The sequence below is a fragment of the Myotis daubentonii genome, chromosome 3 (genome assembly GCF_963259705.1).
Source record: "Myotis daubentonii chromosome 3, mMyoDau2.1, whole genome shotgun sequence".
Classification (NCBI taxonomy): Eukaryota; Metazoa; Chordata; class Mammalia; order Chiroptera; family Vespertilionidae; genus Myotis; species Myotis daubentonii.
Window position 1 is genome coordinate 115,856,693 of NC_081842.1, and position 13,049 is coordinate 115,869,741.

The following is a 13,049-nucleotide window of genomic DNA, read 5'->3' on the forward strand; positions in this document are numbered from 1 at the left end:
TGCAGATTTGGTTTGGGTGATACTAAAAGAGGTTTAACAATATTAGTGAATACAAACATGTAAAAAAATACTGCTGTAACTCCTATTTATTTTTTACATGTAAAAGAATACCACAGTATTCTTTTAAGAAATAAGCCATTTTCCTCAACCTAACCCAAGAGCTCTTTTGAACATACCTGAAACAGAAAATACCTACTACTCCTTAAATTTTTTTTTACTTTATATGGGCAAAAAAAAAAGTATGCATATTCTACCCACTCCCAAAAGCCAAATCTCTCCAAGAATCTTAATAATCTTATAAAATGGGAAGCTGACAGAGATTACCAAGCTATTTCAACTGCACTACTGGACAGGCTACAAAACTATCATATATTAAAACATTCTTTTGTTTTACCGGTAAATATGTCATGCAATAATATTAATTACACACAACATACAAGTACTTACTCGAACCATATCCCTCAGTTTGACAGGAACATCAAATTCCCTTTCTTGACATACTTTGTTTGCTTTAAAATAACCACAGCTCAGTAAGCTGGGGGACATGCAGCAGTGATTTACTCATTCTAGTGCAACACAATCTTCCATTCCCTCTCTCAGAGAGTTTCTTTAGGGAAAAGAACTTATACAATGCACTCCAGTAATACTAAGCAATTTTACCTAATCCAAAATGATTTTTGTGAGGTTATAGTCATATATTATGCTTCTTTACATTTCCAAGACAATTCAAAGTTGTGTCCATGCCGGACTTTAAGGAATGTTTTCATATTATAGTTTAATACTATTACATAAGAACATAAAAGTGGCTGACATAGGTAACCTTTATAAGTCAATGTGTTTGTAAAAGATTTTATGTAAATCAAATCCTACTTCTAAAGCAGTAAGAGGTCACTGACACTTATGAAAAATGCCAGGTGGCTCAGTGGTTGAGCATTGACCTATGAACCAGGAAGTCATGGTTCATTCCCAGTCAGGGCACATACCCTTGTTGTGGGCTCGATCTCCAGTGGGGGGGGGGGGGGGGTGCAGGAGGCAGCTTATGGATGATTCTCTCTCATCATTGATGTTTCTATCTATCTCTCCTCCCTCTCTCTCTGAAATCAATAAAAATATTTTTAAAAACTCCCACATGCAAAATATCCTCTGAAGCTAATCTTTTCATAGTGTAAAACTGCCCTTTGAGTTTATGTTCTTGAAGTCTGCATGATCCTAAACTGAGTTTTCTAAATGAGCATAGGCATTGGAAGGTGTGAAAATTAACAAAGGGAAATCTTACTTGAAATAGTGTCAGGCCAGAGCGGGTGCTCATACGTAGTACCAGAAGTCAAATTATAGGATGAATTGATTATCAATTACAGAACCCAACAGAAAAATCCTCAACAGGAAAGAATCATCAATGGTAGGCCCCAACATAAAAGATGTACATTAGGTCTCCTACAAGAAATTGACATTCCCAGCCAATGAGAAACCATCATCGCCCTTAACTCTCAATTTTTCCAATGAACTTTATTCAAAACTACCCTTCCCAACTTCCTTCTTCTCCATAAAACTTTCCTCTCCTTTGTTCGTTGGCCTTGCCTATGGCTTTTGCTGTAGCTTACTTGTCCTGAATTGCATTTCTTTGCTGTTCCCAAATAAACCCATTTTTGCTGGTAAAATAACTTTTATTTTTAGGTCAACAAAGGCAAGCTGAATAAATGTAGAAAAATAAATTTTATAGTATTTCACATAGGAAGTAAAATTAGTCTTAGGGCAATCAATTTCCCATTCCATTTATTATATGCAACAAAAGAAAGCATGCTTGAGTGAAGAGACTTTATATGGCCATAAAAGTGACGAATCTTTTTTTTTTTAAGAAAAATATTAAATATCGTCCACATTTTTGCCCTGTAATTATTTTGTACTACCTTTATTTCTCAAAGAAGGTTCAGAAGCAATAAATCTTCTCCAATAAAAAGCATGAACAAAGTTGTTCTGTAAATTTGGAGAAAGTTTGGGAATATTTCTTCAGTCCTGTCTGTCTCCACCTAGGATTCTGACATAACAGTCACTGTACACCAAGGCACTGGGTGGCTGAACTTAAAATACTATAACACAAGTAACATTTTAATGAAGACGGGGAAAACAGGCGAGAGCCCACAAACACGAGGCACCTTAAGCAAGGTCATGGGATTTTCACACTAGACAAGCCCTTTGGGCTTCCAAAGAGGAAAAAACTAAGTCCCCAAAGAGACCGGGTCATTCGGGTAGTCAGCAGCAGAGGCAGGGCTAAAATCCTAGCGTCCGCGCCCCCACAGCGCTGCCTGAACACAGGACGCCAGCACGGCGACCGCGGCCAGCGCCTGGGCACAGCGGCCGCAACTGGAGGGCCGCGCCCGCGGTTCGCGCTGCCAGCTGCGCACTCACAGGGCAGAGGCGGCGGGGGGCGCCCCGGAGAGGCGGTGAGGGCGGCGGGTCAGGCGCCCGGTGCCAGGAGAGGGAGAGAGCCCCAAGCTGAGGCTGCGGACGATGAGGGAGGGGTGTGGTGGACAAGAGCATCGGGAGCGGAGAACGGGGCCGAGCTCTCACCCTTGTCGCACGCCAGCAAGAAAAGCTTCTCATTCAGGGTGTTCTCCTCCTTCACCTCCCGCACATCCTTTAGCGCCATCACCTCGCTCGGCGATGAAGAGGAGGATGGGGAAGAAAGCAGGGAGGAGGAGGAGGCGCCAGAAGGATCCGTGGTTGGACACAGGGCCGCCACCGTCGCGCCCCACGAAGGGGGCAGGCCGGGAGACCGGGGCCGCGACCCGGGGCCCCGCCCCGCCGCAGGGCCCGAGAAGGGATGGGTCGGCCCCACGGCTGCCTCCGCGCGCGGCCCGTTGGCCCCGAAGAGCGTCCCGTCTCCTGGGAGCCAGCACTCGCCCTCCACCGACAGCCCCAGGTCGGTGGCGGCACCAGCGCGGCCCCAGGGCCCGCGACCCCTCCCCAGCCGCCTGCGCCCCGGCCGAACCGGTCCGCGCCGGTCTGGGGACGACAGAGTAGCGGGCGCCAGGGCGGCGGAGCGCGGGGCCGTGCCTGAGCCGCAGGGGCTGCGCGGGGGACGGCGGGCAGGCAGAGGCCGGAGGAGCGGTGCGTGGGAAGTCCCGAGAGGCGGCTCTGCAAGCGTCGGGGTCCAGGACCGTGGGAACCGCCTGCCGAGCGGCGCCCCCAGGAGATTCTCGCGACTCCTCTCGTCACCCTCCGCCCCGCGTTAGCGACGCAGCCGGAGCCAGTCCTCTAGCGGTGGGAGGGGCCAGCCTTGATGGGCGGGGCCTGTCGGTGTGTCCGCGTCTACCGGTCCCGGCTGGCGCGCTGACTGACCTGGAAGGCTTCGGACGGCGGAGCACGGCTCAGCGCCGCTACCTCCCCGCCGCCTCCTGCTGTGCGGAAGCCCACAGGCTGCGGGGCGGCTGAACCGTGAGGGCTCACGTCAGTGGACAGCCCTGTGTGACTGTCGGGTCATTCCTGTCCCTGTGCCCTGTGCCTCGCCGCGCGGCCAGACGTCCCTGCTTCCTGAATTTCTGAAGACTCTTTTAACAACTCGTTTGTGATAGTAGAAAGGCGCCACATTCCCGATTCATACGTTTATTCGCATGTAATTCAGGTGTAGTCACGTAATCATGGATAAGCGCGTTTTTAGGATTTGATAGACTGCATCACAGTCCTTCAATGGCTTCTTCATCTACACATTTATAAATCTGATTTTAAAGATGAGTGTTATTTAGGCAAAAGTCAACTGCAGCACAATAAGTGTTACTTCCTTGAATAATTTTTCTTTTTTAAAAAATATTTTTATTGGTTTTTAGAGAAAAAGGGAGAGGGAGAAAGAAATACTGATGTTAAAGCAGAACATGTATAGGCTGCCTCCTGCACGCCCCCTAGCGGGGATCGAGCCCACAGCCCTGGCATGTGCCCTGACCAGAATTGATGGAGGAACCTTTTGGTGCCTGGGAGGACACCCAACCAACTGAGCAACACCGACCAGACCAATAATTTATTTTCTTAATCAAAGTTTTAATTAAAGCAAATTCTCACACCTTTAAAACCCAGGGTTGGGGGTGGGAAGACCTGGAAATTATATGACTTGAATAATTATTATTGCTTCCCGTAACCAACGGTGCAAAATCTAAATTGTGCCAAGGCTTTAAATTTACTTAGAAGTATCTTGTATTTAAGGGAAATACTTACCTCCTCTTTTGTTCAGGTTGATTTGTTCCATCCTATCCCTGCCAACATCAGCTCCCAAATTTCCTAAATATATCTTTATCATCATTCAAAGTACTCTTTAGATCTTCTCTAAGAGGCCTTACTGAACAAGATTGTCCACCTTTATAAATATTTTTATGTGTTGACTTCAAAATAGTGGATTATTTAGTGAATCATTTTAGTCTTTTTGTGGTTGTTGTTAATCTCTACCTGAAAATATTTTTCCCATTGCTTTTTCAGAGAGAGTAGAAAAAAGGGAGTCAGGGGTTGGGGGAAGAGAGAGAAAGGTGCTGGGGTCCAACCCCAGCAGGTCCAGGGGTCCCCAAAGGTGTGGACGGAGTCGGTGAAGAAGGAAGGACACAGAGACAGTGTTCAGTTGATCAGCAGCCTAGCCAGGATCTCCAGCCAAGATCTGGTCTGGATCTCCAGAGAGGTTCTGCTTCGGATCTCCAGCGAGGTTCTGTAGCCATGTTCCCTCGCTAGGTTCTTCAGCCAGGCTCTGTCCAGGTTCTCCAGCCAGGTTCAGTCACCAGGTTCTAGTCAGGTTCTCTTGCCAATTTCTGTAGTCAGGTTCAGTCCAGGATCTTTTGCCATGTTCTCTCCAGCGAAGTTCTTCTGTCTGTAGGTTCTGTGTAGGTTCTGTCTGTAGGTTCTCTCTTCTAAGTTCTGTCTTGTTACATCTGTATTTATACCAGTTGATTCCAATCCTATCAATCTCTATTCCAAAGGTTAGGGCGTTTCTTTTCTTTTCTTTTTTTTTTTTTTTTTGTTGTTTTTGTTTTATTTATTGCTTAAAGTATTACAAAGGGTATTACATATGTGTCCATTTTATCCCCCCGCCCTAGACAGTCCCCTAGCCTCCCCTATCCCCCAGTGTCTTATGTCCATTGGTTATGCTTATATGCATGCATACAAGTCCTTTAGTTGATCTCTTACCCCCCTACTTCCTGCCCCCCAACCCTCCCCGGCCTTCCCGCTGCAGTTTGACAATCTGTTTGAGGCAGCTCTGCCTCTGTATCTATTATTGTTCAAAAGTTTATAATGGTCTCTATTGTCCATGAATGAGTGAGATCATGTGGTATTTTTCCTTCATTGACTGGCTTATTTCACTTAGCATAATGCTCTCCAGTTCCATCCATGACGTTGCAAATGGTAAGAGTTCCTTCCTTTTTAGAGCAGCATAGTATTCCATCCTGTAGATGTACCACAGTTTTCTAATCCACTCATCTGCTGATGGGCACTTAGGCTGTTTCCAAATCTTAGCTATGGTGAATTGTGCTTCTATGAACATAGGGGTGCATATATCCTTTCTGATTGGTGTTTCTGGTTTCTTGGGATATATTCCTAGAAGTGGGATCACAGGGTCAAATGGGAGTTCCATTTTCAGTTTTTTAAGGAAACTCCATACTGTCTTCCATAGTGGCTGCACCAGTCTGCATTCCCACCAGCAGTGCAGAAGGGTTCCTTTTTCTCCACATCCTCTCCAGCACTTGTCGTTTGTTGATTTGTTGATGATAGCCAGTCTGACAGGTGTGAGATGGTACCTCATTGTTGTTTTGATTTGCATCTCTCGGATGATTAGTGACTTTGAGCATGTTTTCATATGTCTCCTGGCTTTCAAAATGTCCTCTTTTGAAAGGTGTCTATTTAGGCCCTTTGCCCATTTTTTGATTGGATTGTTTATCTTCCTTTTGTTAAGTTGTATGAGTTCCCTATAAATTTAGGAGATTAGGCCCTTATCAGATATGACATTGGCAAATATGTTTTCCCACACAGTGGGTTTTCTCGTTGTTTTGTTGATGGTTTCTTTTGCTGTGCAGAAGCTTTTTATTTTGATGTAGTCCCATTTGTTCATTTTCTCTTTAGTTTCAAGTGCCCTAGGAGCTGTATCAGTGAAGAAATTGCTTCGGCATATGTCTGAGATTTTGTGGCCTTTGGATTCTTCTAGAATTTTTATGGTTTCCTGTCGTACATTTAAGTCATTTATCCATTTTGAGTTTATTTTTGTGTATGGTGTAAGTTGGTGGTCTAGTTTCATTGTCTTGCATATATCTGTCCAATTTTCCCAACACCATTTATTGAAGAGACTATCTTGGCTCCATTGTATGTTCTTGCCTCCTTTGTCAAATATTAATTGAGCATATTGGTTCGGGCCGATTTCTGGGCTCTCTATTCTATTCCATTGATCTATATGCCTATTCTTGTGCCAGTACCAGGCAGTTTTGAGAACAGTGGCTTTGTAATACAACTTGATATCTGGTATTGAGATCCCACCTACTTTGTTCTTTTTCAGGATTGCTGCAGCTATTCGGGGTCTTTTTTTATTCCAGATGAATTTTTGGAAAGTTCGTTCTAGATCTCTGAAGTATGCCGTTGGTATTTTAATGGGAAGTGCGTTGAATTTATAGATTGCTTTGGGTAGTATGGACATTATAATGATGTTGATTCTACCAATCCATGAACACGGTATGTTCTTCCATCTGTTTATGTCTTCCTCTATATCTTTTTTCAACGTCCTGTAGTTTTCTGAGTAGAGGTCTTTTACCTCTTTAGTTAAGTTTATTCCTAGGTAGCTTAATTTTTTTGGTGCAATGGTAAACGGGATTGTTTTTATAATCTCTCTTTCTGAAAGTTCACTATTGGTGTATAGAAATGCCTCAGATTTCTTGGGGTTAATTTTGTATCCTGCTACATTGCCAAATTCATGTATTACGTCTAGTAGCTTTTTGGTGGAGTCTCTAGGGTTTTGTATGTATAATATCATGTCATCTGCAAATAAGGACAGATTTACTTCCTCTTTTCCAATTTGGATGCCTTTTATTTCTTCTTCTTGCCGAATTGCAATGGCTAACACTTCCAGTACTATGTTGAACAGGAGTGGAGAGAGTGGGCATCCCTGTCTTGTTCCTGTTCTTAGGGGAAATGGTATTAGTTTTTGTCCATTGAGTATGATGTTGGCTGTGGGCCTGTCATATATGGCTTTTATTATGTTGAGGTATGATCCTTCTACTCCCACGTTGCTGAGAGTTTTTATCAAAAATGGGTGTTGAATTTTGTCAAATGCTTTTTCTGCATCAATTGATATGACCATGTGGTTTTTTTCTTTCAATTTGTTTATGTGATGTATCACGTTTATTGATTTGCGGATATTGTACCATCCTTGCATCCCTGGGATAAATCCTACTTGGTCATGGTGTATCATCTTTCTGATGTACTGCTGGATCCGATTTGCTAAGATTTTGTTGAGGATTTTGGCATCTATGTTCATGAGGGATATTGGCCTGTAATTCTTTCATTGTGTTGTCTTTACCTGGTTTTGGTATTAGGGTGATGCTGGCTTCATAGAATGAGCTTGGAAGTGTTCCTTCCTCTTGAATTTTTTGTAGTAGTCTGAGGAGGATAGGTTTTAGTTCTTCCTTGAATGTTTGGTAAAACTCCCCTGTGAAGCCGTCTGGTCCTGGGCTTTTGTTTGATGGAAGCTTTTTGATGACTGCTTCAATTTCTTCCATAGTTATTGGCCTGTTGAGATTTTTAGATTCTTCCTGATTGAGTTTTGGAATGTTGTATTTTTCTAGGAATTTGTCCATTTCCTCCATGTTGTCTAGTTTGTTGGAGTAGAGCTGTCCATAGTATTTTTTAACAATCATTTGTATTTCTGTGGGGTCTGTTGTTATTTCGCCTCTATCGTTTCTGATTTTGTTTATTTGGGTCCTCTCTCTTTGCTTCTTGGTGAGTCTGGCTAGAGGTTTGTCAATTTTGTTTATCCTTTCAAAGAACCAGCTCTTGGTTTCATTGATTTTCTGTATTGTTTTTTTGGTCTCTATATCATTTATTTCTGCTCTAATATTTATTATCTCCTTCCTTCTACTCACTCTGGGGTTTTCTTGTTGCTGTCTTTCTAATTCTTTGAGTTGTAGAGTTAGATGATTTACTACCATTTTTTCTTGTTTTTTGAGATAGGCCTGTAGAACTATAAACTTCCCTCTCAGGACTGCTTTCATTGTGTCCCATAGGTTTTGGATTGTTGTGTTTTCATTGTCATTAGTTTCCAGGATGTTTTTAATTTCTTCTTTGATTTCATTGGTAACCCAATCAATATTTAATAGCATGCTATTCAGCTTCCAGGTGTTTGAGTATTTTGGTTTGTTTTTATTGTAGTTTATTTCTAATATTATGCCATCATGGTCTGCGAAGACGCTTTTTATGATTTCAATCTTCTTGAATTTGGGGATACTTTGCTTGTGACCCAATATATGGTTTATTTTTGAATATGTCTTATGAGCACTTGAGTAGAATGTATATTCCGTGGCATTGGGGTGAAGTGTTCTGAAGATGTCTATTAAGTCCATCTGATCTAGTGAGTCATTTAGGATTGCTGTATCTTTGCTGATTGTTTGTCTATAGGACTTATCCAGTGCTGTCAGTGGTGTATTAAAGTCCCCTACTATGATTGTATTGTTGTCGATCTCTCCTTTGATATCTTCCAGGAGTTTTTTTATGAATTTGGGTGCTCCTACATTGGGTGCATATATGTTTACCAGGGTTATATCTTCTTGTTGTATTGATCCCTTTAGTATTATGAAGTGGCCTTCCTTATCTCTTGTTATGGCCTTCACTTTGAGGTCTATTTTGTCCGATATAAGTATTGCTACCCCAGCTTTCTTTTCCTTTCCATTTGCCTGGAAGATATTTTTCCATCCCTTCACTTTCAGTCTGTGTGAGTCCCTTCTAATGAGGTGGGTCTCTTGTAGACAGCAGATGTATGGGTCATGTTTTTTTATCCATTCAGCCACTCGATGTCTTTTGGTTGGAGCATTTAGTCTGTTTACGTTTAAAGTTATTATTGAAAGGTACTTGTTTGTAGCCATTTCTTTTTTTGTGTGGCTGTTTTCTTTCTGAGCTTTTTATTTCTTCTTTTTACACCAGTCCCTTTAGCATTTCTTGCATTGCTGGCTTGGTGGTGATAAGCTCCCTTAGTCTTTTTTTTTGTCTGTGAAGCTTCTTATTTCCCCTTCAAGTTTGAATGATAGCCTTGCTGGATAGAGTATTCTTGGATTCAGTCCTTTGCTTTGCATCACTTTGTAAATTTCAGTCCATTCTTTTCTGGCCTGATGTGTTTCTGTTGAGAAATCATTTGATAATCTAATGGGAGATCCCTTGTATGTAACTTTCTGTCTCTTTCTTGCAGCTTGTAAGATTCTCTCTTTGTCCTGAACATTTGCCATGGTAATTATGATGTGTCTTGGTGTGGGTCTTTTCGGGTTCACCTTGTTTGGGACTCTCTGGGCTTGTGTGACTTTTTTCTTCCCCACCTCAGGGAAGTTTTCTGATATTATTTCTTCGAGTAGGTTTTCTAATCCTTGTTCCTCTTTCTGTTGTTCTGGCACCCCTATTATTCGTATGTTGTTTCGTTTCATGTTGTCCCAAAGCTCCCTTGGGCTCTCCTCCTGTCTTTTAATTTTTTTCTCCAATTGCAGTACAGTTTGGGTGTGTTTTGCTTCCTTGTCTTCTAATTCACTAATTCGGTGCTCCGCTTCTCCTAGTCTACTGTTGATACTTTCAATGGTATTTTTTATTGCAGCTATATCACTCTTCATTTCTTCTTGGGTCTTACTTAAGTTGTTGATTTTATCATCTGTTTCTTCTAGCTTCTTGCATATGTTATTAATTTTTTCCTCCATCCAGTTTATGAACTCTAGGACCCTTATTCTGAATTCTTTTTCGGTCATGTTGCATGCCTCTGTATTACTTAGCTGCTTTTCTGGCGAGTCCTCTTTTTCTTTCCTTTGGGGGTTTCTTTGTCTACCCATGTTTGATCTCACTGACATATCTAGACGTTGAGTCATTCAGTGGCTGCTCCCTGGGTGGCAGTGACTCCTTGGGCTGTGGTTGCTCTTCGGGCGGTTGTGGTAGCAGCTGCTTCTCAGTTGGCAGCAGCTCCTCTGGTGGGTGCTGTTCACAGCTGTGGTAGCTCTTCTGGCTGGTAGGGGGAGGTTTCACGTACAGCTGCTGTTCCTCAGACAGAGGGTTTGGTGCTCAGGAGGCTGCTGTTGTTTGGATCTGCTGCATTGATTTAAAGGCACAAAATACAACACAACAAGGCATTGTGTACCAGGCACCACTCTGTGTTGTTGCTGGGATTGAAAATCCCTCTATAGGCCAGACCCCGTTAACTCCCAGGGAGTGATCAGATTATTTTAATCCTTGATCTTTTTCAGGGTGGAATCTGGGTGTGGTTGTGCTCCTTGCCTGGGGGCTAGGTAGGGGAGTCCCACCCTCTGGAAAGAATGGCTGCCCCGATCCTGGGCCCAGGGGTGTCTCAGCACTCAATCCGCTGCCACCTCTCCCAGCCCCCCCCCCCTCCTCAGTCTCTCCCCAGATTCCACTCGTCCGCACCTTCTCCCCCTCTTCAGCACAGGTGAGTGTCTGTATCCAAAATATCTTATGAACAGGATTCAGTGAAAATAAACAAGTGAAAGCCAGCCGCGGAAACGGGGAAGGCTGACTTTCTACAAGCTCTTCTATTACCAGTATTGCATGCTCTGGTCAGCTCTTCAAGCTGCTCCCCTGTAGGCTCAGTCCTCCGTGCTCACAGAACCCAGCTCTCATATCCCCCGGCGATGCCAGGAATCCTGCGGATCTCTTTTCCCCAGTCAGGGGCTGTGCCTGCCCCAAGGGACGTTGCTATCTGCCACACGGTCTCCCTCTAACCCTCTGGGCTCAGAGGTCTGGCAAACTTTCCTGCCCAGATCCCTGGTTTTTTACCTTTCCAGGGGAGCTCTGCCCTTCCCGGCTGCAAACTATCTCACCACCTGAGTAGCTTCGCCAATTTGGGGTGGGTGTTATTAGTTTCAGCTGCTTACTCCATTTGCTCCGGGAGACGACCTGGGACGCGTCTGCCTATATCGCTGCCATCTTCTCCTCCTCCGGGCTTTAGGTTAGGGCGTTTCTTATCTCCATTCCAGGGTGTAAAGATTATGTAGCTTAAGCATGATTGTTCATAGTTAAAGTGATTAATTACCCACCTGGCACTTAGTTAAGAGGTTTTATTCCCTCCCTAACTTCAGGGGAAAATCCCTACCTGCGGAAACAACCTTTCTCAGAGACCTTGGTTAAAACACATAGTGCCAAGAAGGTGAGCAAACATATTAAGAACAGTATGCCATATATGCCAGGTCCTTTGAAACAGCAAGGATGTACCGGCTCCCGGCAGAAAGGGAGGGAAGGAGAGAGAGAGAGAGAGAGAGAGAGAGAGAGAGAGAGAGAGAGAGAGAGAGAGAGAGAGAAAGAGAGAGGTTGACTGGTTCCCTCCTGAACTTACCCAGGCTGCTGCTGGGGAATGAACCTACAACTCAGGTATATGCCCTTTACCAGGAATCAACCCGAGACCCTTTGGTGTGCAGATCGATGCTCTAATCACTGAGAAAAACTGGCCAGGCCCATTTTAGCCTTAAAAAAACAAAAAACAAACAAACAAAAACTCTAGTAGATCATAAGTCTCCCCCTTCTATACTGTTGGATTCAGTTCCAAGTTTGTGTATTTGGTGAAATGTCAAAGTTGCTCACTGTAAATTTGTGGCCAGTGAACACAGACAGTGGTAACATGTTTGGGTTGATGTGTGTGAGTTTACCCAGAAAAATTTTTACTCAGTAGCAGAACCACTCTAACCATGACCCATCCAAAAGTTCAAGTGTTTGAGGATAAAAATTCAGATGGCTCAAAACTATACATACACTTTTAAGTCTACTCAAGCTTCTGGGTTTAGGTTATACCCTCTGGACTTCCACAGTGGCTGGATTAATTTCTTAGAGTCAGGGGAATTCTGGCTTACTTTAGTGGACAGACCTACCAGGCATTCCAGAATATTAGAGGGCTTTTCTTCCTTCAAAGTGGGGTGTGGACTCTTCCTTGTGGGTTCTTGTCCTACAAAACTTGAAGAATAAATTCATGGACTAAAAGATTTTATATAAAAAGGTGAAAGTTTATTGGAAGCATATTCAAACTCCTCCTGGGTCCCCAAATGTGAAAAGCCTGCTGTCTCTCTCTCTCTAAAATGGGAAAAAAATCTAAATCTTGTTCTGAGTCTCTTCGTCTCTGATTTATATATTCTGGTAGCTCTTTGTCTGAACATGACCCCTTCTAATTGGACTCTTTCTAATTGGCCATTCTTCTGCAGTTTAAAAGGTCAAACAAAGCCCACCTGGTACCCCCCTTTTTCTCTCCCTCTTATCTTGCAACATTCTTCTATCCTCTGTGAATGTATGCCTTTCCCTTCCCCTTATCTTGTGGCCTTTCTCTATCCTCTTAAAAGTAAGATAGGCATTCTGGTGGCTCCCAGCCCTCACCTATGCATTTCTCTCCCATGGACCACCCCCGCCCCTCCCCCTTATTCCCTGACTGCCTATCCTGTCTCTAAAATTCCTTCCAAAAATACTGGTAAGTCAGAGTTGCAACTGCATCCTGTTACTCAGAGACTTGGAATCATCTCAGATGTAGCTTATTCTCTCTTGCCTCTATGGTACACTCTTTTTCTAGCATAAAGCAGTCTTTATCTTGCATTTGTGATATGGAGACCATGATGGAGTTTTAATGAACAGTAGAATGCAAGATTCCATAGCACATTATTCAGAGCAACTCACCAAACCACAGATACAAAAGAAGAGCCATCTGCAACTCCAGTTGGAGAGGAGAAAATCCAGATTCAGATCTAGTCCTATAAGTAGAATAGATCCTATCTACATCTCCAAGCTCTCTATTTCTCCTTCACTACTCCTAGGCCACATCTGACTGTTTCTTTTCCTGAAATTCCTACAGGACACTTCCT

The 13,049-nt window shown here is 43.5% G+C and overlaps 1 protein-coding gene across 4 annotated transcripts in view; it reads right to left on the reverse strand.

Annotated features, from left to right (window-relative positions):
• The window catches only part of TRPC1 (transient receptor potential cation channel subfamily C member 1), a 201,877-nt gene extending 199,084 nt beyond the window's left edge, over positions 1 to 2,793 (reverse strand). For 2 of the 4 annotated variants that reach the window (XM_059688259.1, XM_059688257.1), the window contains exon 1: positions 2,569 to 2,793. In XM_059688259.1, coding sequence (XP_059544242.1) covers positions 2,569 to 2,647 — 79 coding nt within the window. In that variant the 5' untranslated portion in view covers positions 2,648 to 2,793. The remainder of the gene's footprint in view (positions 1 to 2,568) is intronic. The other 2 variants (XM_059688258.1, XM_059688255.1) reach the window with 1 other exon arrangement.
• Between the last annotated feature and the right edge of the window lie 10,256 nt (positions 2,794 to 13,049).